Below are 20,755 nucleotides of genomic sequence, written 5' to 3' on the forward strand. Positions count from 1 at the left end.
ACAAGATAGCAGATGGATTGTGGTGATTGGTCTAGGTGAATAGGAAAGGGGGACTTGGCTTGGAACTCAGAAATTGCCGTGCCTATCTGTATTGACTGAACAGCTCTCTTTCTCATTTTTCCATTTTTAACTCCTTAGAGTCCTCAGCTCTTGCCTTAAGTGGCAACAGATAGGAGTCTTTATTCTCTTCCCTGGCAGGTAAGATAAGGATGAATAGATACCTTTCTAACATCCAAATTGTTTCACTCAAAGCTTTTCTAAGGGAAAGAGTCTTTTTTTTTTTTCTAGACAGAGTCTTGCTCAGTCACCCAGGCTGGAGTGCAGTGGCGCGATCTCGGCTCACTGCAATCTCTGCCTCCCGGTTTCATGCCATTCTCCTGCCTAAGTCTCCCGAGTAGCTGGGACTACAGGCGCCTGCCACCATGCCCAGCTAATCTTTTTTGTATTTTTAGTAGAGACGGGGTTTCACCATGTTAACTAGGATGGTTTCGATCTCCTGACCTCGTGATCCACCCACCTCGGCCTCCCAAAGTGAGCCACCACGCCTGGCCAAGGAAAAGAGTCTTAAGCTGTGATTATACACTGTTATTTTGACAGTACTAAACTTCTGGTATGTGACAGGATAAATAAATGGTTAGGGCTGCTTTGAAACTTAACCACCATATATTATTGTCTCTGTGAGGAAGAGTATCTCCAAATCTTAAGAGCTGGCTTTAAAATGAACTTTAGAAGCATATAGTTATTGGTAAGTTGAGGAATAACTGCTGTTACATAGATAATGAAATCTTGAAGAAGTCTTTCCTTGTGATTATAATCAGTGTTTTCCTTTACAGGGCTTCTTGTATGCTTATAGTATTAGTACCATTATTAAAACCACAATGAATCTCTACATGTCCATGCAAAAGCCAATGACCAAAACCTCAGTTAAGGCATTATGCAGGCTTGTTGAACTTCTCAAGGTAGGTTTTAGATTATTTTACTTTGCCATCATAATTGAGAAGTGACCCAGGCTTAAATTAGGATAATCTTGTAAGATTTGACTACATGATTATATGAGAACAGAAAGTTATGAGAAAGTACTTCTCTCTCAGTTGAATAAAGGAACCAGCCATTTAAATAAATTTCTGAGTAACTACTTACGACTGGTCATTATATTTAAACTTTACTAAATAAAGTTAATATATCCAGTTCACACAGTAAAAAAAAAGTTAAGGTAGTGAGAGAGAAAAGAAAGAAAATGGAAAAGTTAACTTTAATTTAATTAGTAAAGTTTTACTCATGGAAGTTTTAAAAAGGTTGTATGAGTTTAAAAAAAAACTTGTCTACCATTATCCATTACGGTGTTTACATGCGTATGAGGTTGGTTAACATAAGGCTATTTATGTTGTAATTTAGGTTAAGTGCTGTAATCTTGTGATTTGAACAATAGACTACTTATAGAGGTGGTCAAATGAATTAAGAATTAGTACATCTATGCAAGTATGGTAACGTGTTTCTTAGCTTACTTCTGTATTAAAGAAAAAAGCTGTAGGCAGGAAAGCCCAGTTAACCTTTTGTAAAAATTGAAATTACAATTTACTGGTGAATTTTCTCCTAATAATTGACTAGATTTGTTCAGGAAATAAAGATTTTTCTTTTGGAGATTCTGCCTTTGGATTTTCAGCCTTTTTTTCTTTATACTATTTGTTTATAGATATTTTATGTTTTATTTTTTATGAACTATAAATACAGATGAGTATATGTCTATGTTAGAATATGTATAAATATGTAATACATAAGTATGGTTTTAAAATTAATAATAAACATCTAAATACCCACTGTCCCACTTAAGAAATAGAATGTTACCAATATTTTCAAATACTGTGTTTCTTCCTAATTGTATCTCAACCTGTCCACCTTAGAGGAGACTACTGTCCTGAATTTTATGTTTTTCATTCCCTTGTTTTTCTTTTTAGCTTACCAAATATGGATGAATCAATAAAACATTAATCGTTATATATGTTTTTGAAGTTTATATTAGTGGAGTAGTACTTTATGTATTTTTTGGTCTGCTTTTTTATTCAACATTTTGTTTTTTACTCAGCATTTTGTATTTGAGTGTATCCATGTTGGGATGAGTAGCCCATCTATTTTCATTGTTGTGTAGCTTTCCTGTGGATAGACTTTGGGTTGTTTCCAGTTTTTGTATCATAAAGAATGTTGCCATCCTTGTATGTGTTTCTTGGTGTACTTGTGCAGGAGTTTTTCTAAGGAATTGTATACCTAAAAGTTGGTTACTGGATTATATGTTACGTATATGTTCAGCTTTTCGAGATGATGTCACATTGTCTCTATATACAGACTATATATATATATACACCTCCCACAATACATTAGAAAATTACATTAGAAATAAAATTGTATTTCCAGTTGGCCAACTCTGGTATTATGGAGCTTCATTTTTTTTTTTAAATATAAATTACTGGGTATAATTGGTTTTGATTATGATTTTTAATATTTAACCCCTGATTGTTAGTGATGGTAAATATCATTTCAATTATTTATTAACTGTGTTTCTTTTTTTTGTGAAAAATCTGTTCATGTCTTTTCATTTTTTAAAATTTGATTGTGTGCCTTTAAAAAACAAAATCTTTCATTCATTTTGGGTCTTCTTATATCCTGAACATTAATCGCTTGTACCTGGTAGATATTTTGTGATACATCGGCTTGCTTTTTTATTTTCTTTATAGAGACTTTTGATAAATGGAAGTGCTTAATTTTAGTATAGTTGAATTTATCAGTTCTATACTTTGTAAAGTTTTTGTTTTGTTTTGTTTTTGAGACAGAGTCTCGCTCTGTTGCTCAGGCTGGAGTGCAGTGGTACGATCTCGGCTCACCTCAACCGCCGCCTCCCAGATTCAAGCGATTCTGCCTCAGCTTCCTAAGTAGCTGGAACTACAGGCATGTGCCACCATGCCTGGCTAATTTTTGTATTTTTTAGTAGAGACAGGGTTTCACTATGTTGGCCAGGCTGGTCTCGAACTCCTGACCTCATGATCCACCTGCCTCGACCTCCCAAAGTGCTGGGATTATAGGTGTGAGCCACCGCGCCAGGCCTGTAAGGTTTTTTTGTATCTCATTTACAGATCACTTCCCTAGCCTAAGGTCATAAAGATCTTCTATAATTTTGCCTGAAGTTTTTAAGTTGATTGTCACAAAATTATTTCTGATTCTTTTTAGGCAATAGAGCATATGTTCTACAGGAGAAGCATGGTTGTGGCTGACTCAGTTTCACATATAACACAGCACCTTCAGCATCAGGCTCTTCATTCTATTTCTGTGGCCAAGGTATGGAAATTAATATGTATTTAGCATAAGTGTGTTATCTTTTTTGTTCTTCCATTGTTTTATATGTGTTTTCTGGTTTACTCTGTTTATTCCTTTCCTTCAAACATAATATGCTTGGTTGTTTATCTCCATAGTATTTTACAATTTTTACTTCAAGTTATTGGCATTATCTTTACTGTGAAATTGTAGCACGTAATACTTTAATACACTTCTGAAAAAGGACGTTGTTTGCACTTTTGAAATTGATGCATCATTTAAAAAATGATTTATTAAATTAATATGGAAATTTTAAAGTATGCCTAATTTGTTGTTTCTGGTAGTACTAAGAGATAATGTTACAGAAGTAAAGTATAAATAAAATATTATCTGAAGCTTAATGGGGAAAGTATTTGTATATGCTCTCTTAAATTATGGAAAAGATAATCAAGAAGTTTTTTTTCTGAGTCTTTTGTTATTGCCTCAGAAACAAATCGTTTTCCTGTTTTATTTTTAAGAAAAGAGTGATTTCTGACAAAAAATACAGCGAACAGCGTCTTGATGTGCTCTCTGCTCTAGTTTTGGCTGAAAACACTCTAAATGGACCAAGCACAAAGCAACGGCGACTTATTGTTTCTTTGGCACTAAGTGTTGGCACACAAATGGTAAGCGTACTGCTATTACTTATGGAACAGAAATGAGATCTGAGATTTCACAGTTCCCTTGTTACTGACCCTAGAAACTTTTGACTGCAACTTCTCTGCCTTTTTTCCTGTCCCTGATAGAAAACATTTAAAGACGAAGAACTCTTTCCACTTCAAGTAGTCATGAAAAAACTGGATCTTATTAGTGAACTTAGAGAACGGTAAGTAGGACTGGGATATGCTGTGGTACTCTAAAGACAGGGTTAATAGAAACATTGATTTTCTTTTTAGCATAGCAAGAGAAGAAATAAAATTCAGATAGAACATTAGTTCCTTTCTGTAACTTCTTTAGCATGACCAAAATGAGATTGTGACTAGGGATCATATTTATTTAGCTTTGCTTCTACAGGAAGCATGTAGCCCCTAGAAAAACTCACATGAGAAAAAACAGTGCAACCTCAGAGCATCTGGCAGACTCGGATGCATATCGTGATTATTATGTTGGGTATCTCTATTGGACCTAGATTGCTGCATTATATAACAGGGCTTCCTCTGTTTGTGTGGGACTTAGCGATCCATGATACATAGTGTTCTATAATTTTAAGACACGAATTTGAATTAACATTGTTGAATTAGTTTTTGGAAGGCTTATTTTTGTAGCTACTTCTGGCTTTCTTGTTTTCTTTTTGTTGAGTAAGCAGTAAGTTTCTTGAAGGGAAATTAGAATATTTTGATTTCCAGCTGAATTAAGGTCACAGCACAATTTCCATTTAGTATTCATACTTATAACTTATTTTGTTGTTGTTGTTCTGGAGAAACTGACATTTTTCTTCTTATTGGCATTTAATTTTCCACCCTTGGGAAGAAATATTGAACCTTTTTCATTATAACATAGTTAATGATCATTCTATTGCCCTTTAAGGTGTGAAATAGTCACTTGGCAAAGGTTGTAGACATGTTAAGTGTGGGGTATTTTTTTTGGTCGCAATTTTTTTTTAAAGATTTTTCTTTCCAACTTAGAGTCAGGGAAAATGGAGCATGTGATGCAAGTATTTAAGTCTAGTCATAGCAAATAATATTGAAAATGAGTTTATTTTTATTTACCAAAACCAAAAATGGTCGATAAATGTTTATTTTAAACTGATACTTGAATATTATGCGTATCATTTTTCAAGTATGGTTTACAACTAAAGCGTATGTACAGAGTTCTGACAATGTCAGGCATTGGAGTGTTTGTTACCTTTGTTTCCTTTTGATAGTATTTCTTTTGTGACTTTTCTATACTACGTTGGGTTAAGTGATGTAGGGAATGCAAACTGTGTAAGATGGAACTCTTCCCTCTGTAGTAGATGTCATTCCTTTCATATTGTTTTGGGATTCTTCAGTTTTGGTGTGACTGATTACTACTTTACATTGTAGAGTCCAAACACAGTGTGACTGTTGTTTTTTATACTGGCATCGAGCTGTCTTCCCAATTTATTTAGATGATGTGTATGAAAATGCTGTTGATGCAGCCAGATTACATGTAAGTAAAGAACAATTTAAAAAATAATTCCATCATTTTAAAAGGCACTGTATAAACCGTTTTAGTTTAAAATAGATCATTTGACTTAGTAAACTATTTTAAAATTGACTGTTTTGTAAACTGCATATTCATTAAGTGTTTATAGTCTGTAGTTAAATTTTGTTACTGTTGATGAAGTTAATTTATTTAATTTCTTCCTTCATGTTCCTAATCATTTTCATTTCACTTAATTTTAGTTTATGCCATAGTAGTCTGACATTTACTCATCAGCAAATTATAATGAAAAAGAAAAAATATTTTTTAAAAATATTCAAATTTTTCTTTTTCTTTATGGAAATAAGTGTTTGAATGCACAAGATAGGAAAAGAGTAGTGAATGTGATTTTTTGGGGTATATTTAGTTAAAGTATATGCTTTAGGTTCTTTTTCTTTAGGAAAGTTAAGACAGTTGTGGAAAATCATTTTTCCTTCAGATTGAGGTTTTGTCTTTTAAGATAATTAACTTTTGCAGTATTGTTTAGATTAGAGACCTGGTTTTTCTAAATTCATGTACATTTTAATTTTCTTCTTAGTACATGTTCAGTGCTTTGCGCGACTGTGTACCTGCTATGATGCATGCAAGGCATTTAGAGTCCTATGAGATACTTCTGGATTGCTATGACAAGGAAATTATGGAAATTTTAAATGAGGTAACATCATATTTGAGATTGAAAAGCTTAAAACATGTTCGGAATGTAGTGTTTGGAAAAAAATGTTCTATTGAAGCAGACTATCACTGAGTTAAATTTTTTATAAATTGCTGGGTAGAACAAAGAACTATTTTTAGTTACAATATCACTGTTATGCTAATTGGTCTGTAATTCATTTATTTAGAAATCAGACTAGGAATTAGGAAATTTTAAATTTACTTTTGTTAATAGATATTTTAATTTAAAGTTGTTTATTAGAAGAATGCAAATGTGAAATGGGTTTGAATGTTGAAAGCTGCTAATGGTCCAGTTAAAGCAACTTAACTATTAATATTTTACTGAATTTTATTTGCAGAGCTCCTAAGAGAAGGAAATTGTATATTTAAGAGATTTAGTGTGTAACAAAAGTAATTTGAATCCAATATGTGTGCCCCTCCTTGCTTTAAGGAAATATATATTATAAATATTGATATCTTTGAAATTAAATTTCCATCTAGCGATATTTTTATTTGGAGGGAGGAATTAAAAATGAGGAAATTTCACAATATAATCCTACCTGGGTTTGGTGAAATTGTGAAAAACTTTTTATAATTTCTTGTATTAAATATTCTTATTTAGGAAATAAAATACATGCCTGGCTAGTAATTTAGAACTCCTTGGTAGACTACAAAAGATGATTAATTTTATTACCTTTAGCACAATGAATTTTGTGATTTTTTTTTTTTAATGGTTATTACAAGAAAGCTTTTTTTCTTTTCTCTCTTGCATGTTCTCATGACCTTTCCTCCTTTGTTGCTGGTTTCCATAAATTTTATGCTTTAAGTTGCATATTCATGTTCCTTATAATGATACCATCAAATCATTAGTTTTATATTTTCTTTTCAAGAGTATTAACCTTAAGGTATTAGTGAAAATAAAGACTTAGAATTTATGTAACTGCTTCTGACCAAAAAACTGTTGGTTTAAAAAGGAGCATAGACATGTAGGGAAACAATACAATTGCAATATCATTTTGAAAAATTAAAGTGTCAAATCTTTTGTGAATAGCATTTGCTGGACAAATTATGCAAAGAAATAGAGAAAGATCTGCGACTTTCTGTGCATACTCATTTAAAGCTGGATGACCGAAACCCTTTCAAAGTTGGCATGAAAGACCTGGCTCTTTTTTTCTCTCTGAATCCAATTCGGTTTTTCAATCGTTTCATTGATATTCGGGGTGAGTGTTTTGCTTTCCTTCTTAGAGTCGTATTCTCTATTTTTTTAAACTACCGTTAAATAACAAAACTTTGAGGGTATATTTAAATTTTGTGTTGTTATTCTTTAATTACATTTTGTTTCTTTTCTCATTTTTATTAATACCATATTTTAAAGGAACAAATCTGATGTTCAAGGATAAGTTGATTTTTTTCCTTTTTAGTTTCATTTCCTTTTCTACTGTTTCATAAGTTGAAATTTTTTTTTTTTGTAGCTTATGTAACTCACTACCTAGACAAGACTTTCTACAATCTAACAACAGTAGCCCTTCATGACTGGGCCACTTATAGTGAGATGAGAAACTTAGCTACTCAGCGTTATGGACTGGTTATGACAGAGGCACATCTTCCCAGTCAGACTTTGGAACAGGTATAGTATAAAATTCTTTTTTTTTTTTTTAGCATACTCTGACTGTTGGCCATAACAGTCCTTTTTAAGGAAGTCTATTTTCTTTTTGCTTTAGTTAGTATGTGTTTATTTTTTAAGAAATTATTTGCTGTATAAAATCTTATACGTGACAACAGTAAAAAATTAGGTGCTGCTAGATTGCTTTATAAAGGAATTTACCACAGGCATCCTACTTATATTCAGTCTTCTGAGCATTTGAGATATACATATATATATAGATTTATATACAGCTTTTCAGAAACCATTAGGATAGTGAGGTGACTTCTGTAGAATTTTAAGAAGTTCAAAGTCACAGTTAAGGATTTTAAGCCTGGTTATAGTATATAAAATTTAATATCTTAGGAAAAATGGTTATTTACATGATTATAAATGTGTTTGTTCTTAAAATGAGGAGTATAGGAAAACATTTAGCTTTGCTAATTCAGTTAGTTAATGTACAGTATGGCATTATCTCATGAATATAATAATTTATGTTATCAGATAATTTGCATGGAGTTCTTTCTAAGATGATCCAGATAATATTTACCAAAAAACATTTATTCAGTTCTAAAATTTGAGAATTCTAGTTTTCCCTTTATCTTGCTGCATGTAGGGATTATTTCTAGGATCAGTCTGTATATCCTTTTGTTCATTCATTTATATAGCTAATATTTATTGAGAACATGCTAGGCACTGAACTATGTTTAGGAATACAAAGATAAATAGAAATAGTCCCAGTTCATGTAATAGCCTCTGGGAGAAAAAATGTGTAAACAAATTAAATATGATAAAAGTTATAATGAAAACTTAAAAAGGTATTGTGATGCTCCTTTGAGCTCTAATTAGAAAAAACTATGGAACGGTTTATATGATACCATTGGGTGTTAGAGTAATATCTAAATAATGAAGGATTCTTAATAGATAACTTGTACTATTTGAAAGTTGTCTGGTGTGATCAAAAGAAGCATAACAGTTTGGAATTAGACTTTCTAAAGTCCCAAGGTCCTGCTGCTTCCTAGCTATTTTGCCTCAGCGAACAACTTCCTTAGCTTCATTTTTGTCACCTGTGGAATTTAGAAGAATGATACCTCATATTTTAGAATTACATATAAGGAACCTTGCAAAGTACCTGAAAAGTAGTATATATTTTATAAATGTCACAGCATATTCTGACTACCTTTTAGAATCTGGCCATTAGTTTACTTTGTAGAAAAAATATAGAGAAGATTGTTGAAGAGACAAATATTCTCAAGGCTGGTGGGGAGATGACTGTGGGTCATGGATCTTTGAATATTTAAACTTAACTGTTTCTATCTGCACAAAAGATAAAGTAATAAGCAGCCAGGTTTCCCTAAGGAGATAGTCTTGTTTGTCTTTTAACCTTTGATCATACCTTTTATATAGTTCTTTAAAATAACTTAAAAATATTAGGAAACAATATAATCAATAAGTCACTATGCTGATACAAGTTTAACTGATTATTTTAATGAATTATAATAAAACTTTCGTGTCTATTATGTTGTAGGGCCTTGATGTTTTAGAAATTATGAGAAACATTCATATATTTGTGTCCCGATACCTCTATAATCTCAACAATCAGGTGAGTAGGGTTTATAATTTTTTTTTTTTTAATGTGGGTGGAGATATAGTGGGAAGGCTGAGGGGGCAAGGAATTGATTCTCATGGGTGAAATTAAATGAAACAAAAAATAATTGTTTTCGAGGCCTTATTTATTTTTTTTGCTTTGATTGTACAAGTTGAGTATCCTTTATTCTAAATGTTTAGGACAAGAAGTGTTTGGATTTCAGATTTTTTTTTTGGATTTTGGAATATTTGTATCATACACCAGTTCAGCATCCCTAATCTGAAAATCCATAATCTGAAATCCTCCAGAATCGTAAACTTCTGACCACCAACATGACGCTCAAAGGATTGCTCATTGGAACATTTTGGATTTCAGATTTTCGGATTGAGGATATTCACCTGTACTATCTTCTTGAATGCATTTTCAATGAAATTGTCTTTAATGAAATAGATTCTAAAATTTTCTTTGGATATCTGTCTGACCAGTGTTTGCTATGGGTTGTGTTGTTACTGAGCATAAATTTGTTTCATTGCAGATTTTTATTGAACGAACAAGCAATAACAAGCATTTGAATACTATTAATATTCGGCATATTGCTAATTCAATTCGAACACATGGCACGGGAATTATGAATACAACCGTAAGAACTTTTCTTTGGGGGTTGGGTGGGTAATAGACCCCTGTTTAATAGCTTGGAACGTGGTTTTCTCATAGAATATTCCGGCAAACATACACAACTAGTTTATATTTTACGTGAATTTCCATTTTTTTCTGGTTAGTAATTAAAATGTCTGGTCCTGAAATTGTGTTGAATGTGATGAGAGCTGTGATACAAAGACACTTTAGGGTAGATAACCATCTCAGAGCCATCATTATAAAGAGCACTAGATATTTGAGGACATCAGCACATTAATATATGTGTGTGCACACATATATATATGTTTATCTGTGTTGATTCTGTGATCTCTGAAAGTTTACTTTTGAAAGTGAGCAATTGATAGTAATTTATTTAATGTTACTTATGCCCTTTTTGGGGCAGGGGTTACTAATTATTTGATGTCCATATAAATAGGAACTTACTAAAAATATATTGAATCTTCTTAGAAATGGGCATTCACGGCCTGGTGTGGTGACTCACGTCTGTAATCCCAACACTTTGGGAGGCTGAGGCAGGAGGATCACCTGAGGTCGGGAGTTCGAGATGAGCCTGACCAACATGGAGAAACCCTGTCTCTACTAAAAATACAAAATCAACCAGGCGTGGTGGCGGGCACCTGTAATCCCAGCTACTCAGGAGGCTGAGGCAGGAGAATTGCTTGAACCTCGGAGGTGGAGGTTGCAGTGAGCCGAGATAGGGCCATTGCATTCCAGCCTGGGCAGCAAGAGCGAAACTCCATCTCAAAAAAAAAAAAAAACCACGAAAAGGGCATTCACTTGAAGGAATCATTTGAACTCGTATGCTATTTTTCTGTCTGTGGAAAAACGTCTTTCAATTTACCTGGTTTTCAGAGCACAATTAATTTCTCCTTTAGGGCAGAAGACTGTGAATGCTTAAGTAGTACAGTATTATTAAACACATTTGGAGTAGGGAATTGGGAGAAAAAAAGTTGGGATCATTTTAGTATATGGTGGGAAGGCATTGAAGATTTTGAGCCAATGAGTGATATGATTGGACCTCCATTATAGTGGTTATCAATATAGAAATGAAACATACAATTTTAAATTCCAAATAAGGAGTCATCCATGTAATGATCATTTGTACCTTTGAGGATAAATAAAACTGAACTTTTGAGCGTAAGCTCTTCCTTGAGTTTTGTCATCTATCAAATATTCATGTAACAGATAAGAATGTATTTTATGTGTCAGGGATTGTGCTGGGCACTAGTGTGAGAAAAAGACATTTCCTGCTTTCACAGTAATCACGGGGATATAGACGTTCATCAGTTAATTACACTAATGAATGTAGATTACTGATGTCTGTTGATGAAATGAGCATAGAAGGATAGAAATCAGAGGATGGCAGAATAGTTACCCACTATTAAGAGTGGAAAGGATTACAAAAAAAGACTGTTGAAGAGATTTTTTTAAAAAATGCAAAGGAACAGAAAAAACAAGGAGAATAGAATGTTTAAGCTGCAAGATAAGTTCTTGAAAATCATTTGTTTCCATAATTGAGTAAATGAATACTGAGTAAAAAGGGCACAAATTTGTCAAAATCATTAGTAATACTTGAGAGTTGGTGGGGGTTGGAAATGAATTTAGGGTTTTCATTTGTAGGTTGGAATTAATCTTATGCTATTTCTGCCTGAAGGTTGGAATTAATCTTATACTATTTCCATTTGTAGATTAGAATTAATTTTATTGTGCTATTTTGACTTTAATCTCAGCTCATACCTCACTTTCTTAGGATTTTCTGAGTCAAGGTCAGGGCTTTTTGTTATTTATTGTCAAAGCACACACATACTTAACATTTTGAGAAATAATTGCAGTAGAGATTTAATAGTTTATGTAACAATACTTGTTTAAAATGTTTGTCACCTGTTCTAGAATATAAACTTTGTGAAGACAAGGACCATGTCTAGCATGGGAGAAGGCACGTTGCCTTGCATGTAAGAAGTGATCAGAAATATTTATGGATAGATAATTGAATGTGTGGTATCTTCAGGAAGGTTCAGAGAACACCATGTTTCTTTCTTTAGTGTCATTCTAGACCTGTAGATGAGCAGTAAGTAATCTTATTGATGGAGGAGCATAGAAACTTCTCACTGGACCATGGCTTAAAAACTAGGGTCTTGAGTCTGGTTTGTGATTCTCACTACAGCCTTTAGTCCTATCATGAGAATATTTTCCACTTTTTTCTTTTCTTTTTTCTTTTTTAGTAAAAATATGTAAGAGGAACTTATAGAAATTTTTGTGACTTTGAGCAATAAAAAACATTGAAATATTTTCAGGTCCTATATGAAATAGACTTATAAATAGTACTTTATAGGTAGTACAAATAGATAATTGTTATATAGTAAAATTGATTTAAATTGATTTGAATTAATTTTTATATTAACTTTTTTCAACTTTTTGAATTTTAATTTCATAGGTTAATTTCACCTACCAGTTTTTGAAAAAGAAGTTCTATATATTTAGCCAATTTATGTATGATGAACACATCAAATCCAGATTGATTAAAGATATTCGATTTTTCAGGGAAATTAAGGACCAAAATGATCATAAGGTAGGCTTCCTATTCTTTTTAAGGTGTTTGATTCAGCTGTTGAGTATATGGCAAATGTGTATGCTAAAATTCATTACTTAGATCTCTATTGGGGTTTTAGTTTTATTATTCGTATAATTTCTTACTCTGCATTATCTGTAGGCTTAAGGTAAGGAAAAAATTAAATCGTAAATGTAGCCAGGTGATACTTTTCTTTATTTTAAAATAATATAAAAGCAGGACATGCTTATTTTGAAACATTTAAGCAATACAGAGTGAATAAACTGAATATCCACCTTCATTTTTCTTTCCATTCCATTTTCTGGAGGCAGTCGCTAACAATGTAGTGTGAAGGCTTTCAGATATCTTTGTATATAAACATGTATATTTACACACATATATTGCTTTTTGGTAGTAAAAATGGAGTAATAGTATACATAGCATTTTGCACTGTGCTCATCACATGTCACTACATACAGATCTGCTTCATCCCAAGAGTTGATAGGGATACATCCATGTATATCATAACTTATTTAACCCTCTTCTGTTGACCAATATTTAGGTTTTTCTAATTTTTCATTCTTACAATGTTACAGTGACATCTTTACACATCTATCTCTGTAAATATAGACTTTCTGAAAACTTCCTTAAGGAGAAATTTCTAGGACAAAGAATATGAACATTTAAAATTCTGGTACATATTGCCTAGCACTCCAAAAACAATTCACTATTGGTATTCTCGCTGATAGTTCATACAAATGCTGCTGTTAGCCGGGTGCAGTGGCTCATTCCTGTAATCCAGCACTTTGAGAGGCCAAGGTAGGTGGATCACTTGAGCAAAGCATTTGAGACCAACCTGGGCAACATGGCGAAACCTCATCTCTACTAATAATACCAAAATTAGCCGGGCATGGTGGCACATGCCTGAAGTCCCAGATGCTTAGGAGGCTGAGTGTATTAATCTGTTCTCATGCTGCTATAAAGAAATATCTGTGACTGGGTAATTTATAAAGGAAAGAGGTTTAATTGACTCACAGTTCTGCATGGCTGGGGAGACCTCAGGAAACTTACAATCATGGCGGAAGGCACCTCTTCACAGGGTGACGGGAAAGAATGAGTGTCCAGTGAAGCGGGAAGCCCCTTATGACAACCATAAGATCTTGTGAGAACTGACTCACTATCATGAGAACAGGGTAGGGGAAACTGCCCCCACGATTCAGTTATCTCCATCTCATCCCTCTCAGGACATGTGGGGATTATGGGAACTACAATTCAAGATGAGATTTGGGTGGGGACAAAGGCAAGCTATATCACTGAGGCACAAGAATCACTTGAACCTAGGAGGCGGAAGTTGCAGTGAGTTGAGATCATGCTACTGCTGTCCAGTCTGGGTGACAGAGCAAGATTCTGTCTCAAAAAAAAAGAATGCTATTGTCCTTTCACCTTCCAGGCTGTTTTCCCATAGTGAAGTGAAGAGTCTGTTGGATTAAGTGGCAGCAGGCGCATGTAGCCATGTGGTTGGAGAACCAGTAGGCTTAGATGGGTCCTATATTTGATTTGCCATATACGGAACTATTTTAATTACTTTTCTTAAGATTCACCTAGTAGTTCCAGCTCTCTTGTATAATGGCAGTTCTCCTTAGTGCCAGAGTAGCAAAATATTACTTTCTAGGATAATCTGATAAAATTACAGATTACGTTTGTCAGTAGAGGATTGTATTAACTCATTTTTTTTTTTTGAGACTGTGTCTTGCTCTGTCACCGAGGCTGGAGGGCAGTGACACAATATCGTCTTACTGCAGCCTCCGCCTCCTGGGTTCAAGAGATTCTCTTGCCTCAGCCCCCCGAGTAGCTGGGATTAAAGGTGCATGCCACCACACCCAGCTAAGTTTTTTATTTTTAGTAGAAACAGGGTTTCACCATGTTGGCCAGGCTGGTCTTGAACTCCTGACCTAGTGATCCGCCCACCTCTGCCTCCCAAAGTGCTGGGATTACAGGCGTGAGCCACTGCGCCCAGCCCATTTTATTAGAGCAGAAATTCCTAGTATTTAGAGATAAATATTCATGCTATTATGTAAGAATTGCTTTATTATTACAAAATGAATAATTTCCTAAATCTCCTAATCAACCAAGACCAAAAAGTAGTTTTTTTATTGGTGATGGTTACTAGAAATTTTAACCCAGCTGACGTGTGTTTATTGGGAAAGAGTATGTTTCTAAGTCCCTAATACCTATTCAGTCCACAGAAACTTGGTCACATATCTGTGAACAAGTGTTTCTGGGAGAAATTGGTTTCTTTTTTCTGTTAGAGTTGTTGGGGGTTAGGAGACTAATTGTGGTAGGGAAATTAGGTTAGTGGCATTGATTATTAGTCACTTTAGCTAATGTGAAAAAGAAAAAATTATATTGACCTTGAACATTGGTAGTCTGTGAATTTTTTATTAATGTTAATTTAATTAATTTTTAAGCACATTGAAATGCAAAATTAAAAGGAGAGTGGTATTGGCATGGTTTATTTGGGAAGCATTTTGTGCTTTAGAAATCTTTATTAAAAGTAGCCTTAAAATTTTCTGTGTAGTATCCTTTTGATAGAGCAGAAAAATTCAATCGAGGCATCAGAAAACTTGGAATAACACCTGAGGGACAGAGCTACCTTGATCAATTCAGACAACTCATCAGCCAAATTGGTAAGTTATGATAAAAGTGTTAGGAAATCAAGTACAGATCCGTACAGTCTATCTCATATATTAACTGTTTCACACTAATAAGCAGCTCATGTGAAAGTCTGAGCTCAACTTTACTCCAGTCATCTAATTTTTTTACCCCCATAATTTGTAAGTATGATTAGACTGTTGCTGCAGAAATAATTGACAGACTATAGACTGATCATTTAAATAAAACCTCTTCAATTATAATAAAAGTTATTTAATAACAAAATCTCCAAGGTCATATTAATAATTGTAAACTGGTAAGTACTTATCGAATACCCGCTCTGTTCAAGGCACTGTTTTGGGCTTCTAAAAGGTTCACACAAGTTCCAGTCTAAATGTGAAGGTATAAAGTATTTACATGAAAAGTTATTAAGTTCTATGTTACACCATCTTACTTGTGCACATAATGTATTGTCCTTCTGCCCTTACAAGTGGAACTTGTCTTCTGATATATAGTACTTTATATTTAAAAGAACTACATTTCATAATAATCATAGCTTAACAAAACTTTATATTTATTTGAGCTTTTCACATACATTATCTTTATGTTCACAATAACCCTGTGAGATAGGCATGTAATTGTTTTAAAGATGAAAAAAGAGAAACTTAGAGAAAGAAGTAAGTCGTGTTTCTGGGACTTAAACCGGGGTTATTTAGCTATAAGTCCAAATGGATTTTATATTCTTGACAGTTTATATTAACACCAAACAATAAAATCTTACTGACTATATTTTGGGAAAATTATGCCTTGTGAGATTGATTTATTCATTTATCAAGCATTTACTAAGCATCTGTTTTGCCACATTTTCTGTTAGGTGCTGGGAATACCAACCCCTTTGCTTTCAGGAGACTTTAGGTTTACCAGTGGGTAATATGTTATAAGCATTTCATTGTGGAGTAAAGTTTTATCAGTTAATCGATTTGCATATTAGGCATTTCTATTATGTTTTAGTGCAAGAACTTGGAGAATTTTACCTTTGTAAATGTTTTATTATAAACCATTCAATATGAAGTATTGTCAAATAAGTACTGTTTTCTTCAACAGGACATTTAATATTAGGCGGCAAACTTACGGAGCAGTAGTTCTTAACCTTTTTTGAGAATCTGAGGAAAACTCCGGGATGATTCTTCCAGAACTAATGCCTATGTGACATATGGGCACAATTTTGTATATAATATGCTAGAGTCCATGTGCTTAAAGCTTGGGTCTGTAGACCTCAGATTAAGAGCTATCCTTCTAGAGCAGTGTTACTTAAGTTTTATTTATTCACATCAGCGGAATTTTTGCATCCTGTTAATACTGTCTTCACTATTATTTGTTTCATGTTTTTATATTTTTTGAAAGTGTAATTTTTCCGTAGAAATAACAGTTGTTAAATCATAGTCCTTAAAATGCTAGTCATTTTTGCCCTAAATACATAATCACTAAGTGTTCTTTGGTGTGCCATCTAATGTCACCTTGATTACCACTAAGTTGCAGTCCACAGTTGGGGAATATTATCCTTTTTATTTTATTCCATCATTTTACTCTTTATTCTCTTCTTAGAAAATATAAATTCTTTTTTTTTTTTTTTTTTTTGTGAGACAGAGTCTTGCTCTGTCACTCGGGCTGGAGTGCAGTGGCACGATCTCAGCTCACTGCAACCTCTGCCTCCCGGGTTCAAGCAATTCTCCTGCCTCAGCCTCCTTAGTATCTGGGACTTCAGGTGCCCGCCACCACACCCTGCCAAGTTTTGTATGTTTAGTAGAGACAGGGTTTCACCATGTTGGCCAGGATGGTCTTGATCTCCTGACCTCGTGATCCATCCGCTTCTGCCTCCCAAAGTGCTGGGATTACAGGTGTGAGCCACTGTTCCTGGCCAATACAAATACTTTACCTCTGCTTATAAAACACTGTAATGGGCCGGGCGCGGTGGCTCACGCCTGTAACCACAGCACTTTGGGATGCCGAGGCGGGCGGATCACAAGGTCAGGAGATCGAGACCATCCTGGCTAACACGGTGAAACCCCGTCTCTACTAAGAATACAAAAATTAGCTGGACGCGGCAGCGTGTGCCTATAGTCCCAGCTGTTGGGGAGGCTGAGGCAGGAGAATGGCGTGAACCCGGGAGGCGGAGCTTTGCGGTGAGCTGAGATCGCGCCAGTGCACTCCAGCCTGGGCGACAGAGCAAGCCTCTATCTCAAAAAAAACAAAACAAAACAAAAAAAACACTGTGTAATGTGCTTTTGAGTCTGATAAATACCTTGAGAAAAGGTGTAAAGAATCTGGGAGCAAAATGGAAAGCCTTTTTGACTAATAACTTGCCTGCTGAAATAATAATAATTAACATTTATTAAGCATTTACTGTGTGCCATGGCTATTCTTAGTGCTTTATATGTTTTAACTCATGTGAATCTTACCACAACATTTATGAAATATTACTTTCCTTCATTTACTGCATGAGTATTCATTCAGTACAACAAATGTTTTAGGTGCTGATGATATTTATGACAGTAAACAAAGTCTCTGTCCTTATTGAGCTTAATTTACCAGATGAGAAGACTGAGATACAGAGAGGTAACAAAACATAATTTGTAGGTCTCTTAGCTAACATGTGGGAGACCAGATTTGAACCCAGGTGGCCTGGCTTCAGAGCTTTTACTCTTAATTGCCGCTCTATACTAGGCATTCCTATTTTGCTTCATCAGACTTTGGTCTGATGGTTTGGAGGAAAACAAACTAGACATTTGACTTTTTAAAGATGGACATTAAAAAAATTTTAATGTCATCTCTCATATTGGGATAGGCCTTAAAATAGATTCAATGTTAACTTTTATGTAGGGTTGTTGAAAACATCAGATAAGATAATGTATGTAAAATGTATATTACTCATGATTATGAAATGTTAACTCCTTTTTACATTTTCGTCTGTTCTTTCTTTCAAGTCATTTCAATAAAGTTTAATTATAAATTGAATTCCTGCTATTTGCCAGGACATGTTGGCTCTAGGGATGGAGCAGTGAAGAAGACAAAGGCTGTACTCATGGATCTTGCACTCTAGGTGGGGGAAGATGCAGACAGAAAAATACATAGTATGTCAGTGATAAGTGCTGGGTAAGGAGATATAAGGGGGCTGGGCAGTGCTAGTCAGTAATGTTCAGGGAAAGCAGGAGGTGACTTTTGAGCAGGGACCTAAATAAGGTCGGGGAGTAAGCCACGTGCATCTGGGGAAAGAGTCTACCAGACAGAGGCAACAGTAAGTGCAAAAGCCCTGATTCGTTGCATATTTTTGAAATATTCGTTTCACAATATTGAAATAGGGGCTGGAATGGAGTAAGCAGAGGTCTAAGTGGCAGGGCATGCTATCTGAACAGTAGCAAAGGGCAAGATCATGCAGGGCTGTTTTGACCACATAAAGAAACTGGGTTTTATTCTGAGGTGGAAAGCCATTACAGCATTTTCAGAAAAAGCATGATAAGGGGCCTGGCATGGTGGCTCACACCTGTAATCCCAGCACTTTGGGAGGCCGAGGTGGGTGGATCACCTCAGGTCAGGAGTTTGAGACCAGCCTGGCCAACATGGTGAAACCCCATCTCTACTTAAAAAAAAAACAAAAATTAGCCAGGCATGGGGGTGGATGCCTGTGATCCCAGCTACTTGGGAGGCTGAGGCAGGAGAATCGCTTGAACCCTGGAGGTGGAGGTTGCAGTGAGCTGAGATCACACCACTGTACTCCATCCTGGGTAACAGAGAGAGACTCTGTCTCAAAAAAAAAAAAAAAAAGAAAAAGAAAAAGCACTGTACGTTCCAACTTAGTTTTTAAAAATTCACTAGCGGCTCTATAGATGTTATACAACACTGGGGAATGTGGCAGGATGCTAAAGGTGAAAGTAGGGAAATCAGGAGGCCAGTACATATTGCAGTGCTCCAGCCAAGAGATGGTGATGGATTGATTGGATAGGAGGATATCTGTGGAGGGGGTGAATGAAAAGTGGGTGGATTCTGGCTACATTTTCAAGGCAAAGTCAACATAATTTGCCCGGTAATTGGATTATAAAGTGTGAGAGAAAGGAGCCAGGGATGACTTCAAGACATTTGGCTTGAGCAACTTGAAAGGATAAAATTGCCAGTTTCTGAGATAGGCAGAATTGGGGATAAAGATCCTGAGCTTGCACTGGACATATTAAATATAAAATTCTATTAGACATAAAGGTGTAGGCACTGGGTGAAAAAACCTAGAGTTTAGAGGAGGAGTCCAGGCCAGACATATAAATTTGGGAGGCATCAAATAAAGATTTCTTGATATCACTTCCAATTGTGTGTGTGTGGGAGATTGAATCTCATTGTGAGAGTGGAGAAATTATTGATATTATAATTTTAAGTTTGACCATTTTAATGTAGTCAGCATTTAATGATTTTAGTTTATTAAATGAAAGTAATGTTTATTTTTAAATATTTAATATAGTTGTATATAAGTATATATTTTGAGTGTAGGAATATGTGACAGTTTTACTTTTTATGGAACAAGAACTGAAGTAAAATATAGCAAAATATTTTGGTACTTAGGAGTAGAAACCTTGTAATTTACTACTGTATATAACTATATTCCTATTAGAATTTAGAGTTATTTATATAAATATCTGATTTTTTTGTGTGGTTTTTAAGGTAATGCTATGGGCTATGTACGAATGATAAGATCTGGTGGTCTTCATTGTAGCAGCAATGCCATTAGGTATGGATGCAAACATCATTTTTGCCTTGTTTATGCCATTTTAAAAATTATGTCCATTAAATATTTGTTACAAATGATATTGTAGATAAGGTGTTTGTTCTTGATATATTTTGAGATAAAATATGGAAGAAAACTATTCTAGATTTTTCTCAAATTTTAAGACTGCAGCAGACTTCTGAAAATATTTCTCTTAAGGTTATAGTTAATTTATCAATATGGTTTATGAATGCATGTAAAGATTACATGATTTTAAGGATTAAAATATTCATATCTAAAATTCAATTTGGACCTAAAGTGGTGATATGAATAATAACTGAAATGCACAGTTGTTTCCAAATACATAGTTGAAAATTTTAGTGTCCTGCAGTACCACTTTCATATCTGTGTCAATTGTACATATTTTACTTGACCTAATAAATGCCTTCCCAAATTCTCATGTAGATTTGTTCCTGATCTTGAAGATATTGTAAATTTTGAAGAACTGGTAAAAGAAGAAGGTCTTGCAGAAGAAACGTTAAAAGCAGCAAGGTAATCTAAATTTGGAGATATAAAAAAGTGTGTTTATAAAAAACATTCTGAACAGAAGACTAGAGGGTAATATGTAATTTATATGCCACTGTTTTTATTATACAAAATTATGGTCTCAGTTTATGAAGTATAATTTTTAAGACTTCAGTAGTCTAAGACCTTTCCAGCTTCTAGAACATGCTGTCCAGTATTTCAGCCACTAGCCACACATGG

At 34.3% G+C, this 20,755-nt stretch overlaps 1 protein-coding gene across 2 annotated transcripts in view; it reads left to right on the plus strand.

Moving 5' to 3' along the window:
* WASHC4 (WASH complex subunit 4) overlaps positions 1-20,755 on the plus strand; it is a 62,967-nt gene that overhangs the window by 29,719 nt on the left and 12,493 nt on the right. For both annotated transcript variants that reach the window (XM_025402717.1, XM_025402718.1), the window contains exons 15-28: positions 834-959; positions 3,220-3,327; positions 3,822-3,968; positions 4,089-4,168; positions 5,367-5,472; positions 6,044-6,160; positions 7,208-7,376; positions 7,629-7,783; positions 9,327-9,401; positions 9,922-10,026; positions 12,478-12,612; positions 15,170-15,278; positions 19,948-20,014; positions 20,456-20,542. In XM_025402717.1, coding sequence (XP_025258502.1) covers positions 834-959; positions 3,220-3,327; positions 3,822-3,968; positions 4,089-4,168; positions 5,367-5,472; positions 6,044-6,160; positions 7,208-7,376; positions 7,629-7,783; positions 9,327-9,401; positions 9,922-10,026; positions 12,478-12,612; positions 15,170-15,278; positions 19,948-20,014; positions 20,456-20,542 — 1,586 coding nt within the window. The remainder of the gene's footprint in view (positions 1-833; positions 960-3,219; positions 3,328-3,821; positions 3,969-4,088; positions 4,169-5,366; positions 5,473-6,043; positions 6,161-7,207; positions 7,377-7,628; positions 7,784-9,326; positions 9,402-9,921; positions 10,027-12,477; positions 12,613-15,169; positions 15,279-19,947; positions 20,015-20,455; positions 20,543-20,755) is intronic.

This window comes from Theropithecus gelada, chromosome 11 (assembly GCF_003255815.1).
Source record: "Theropithecus gelada isolate Dixy chromosome 11, Tgel_1.0, whole genome shotgun sequence".
NCBI lineage: Eukaryota > Metazoa > Chordata > Mammalia > Primates > Cercopithecidae > Theropithecus > Theropithecus gelada.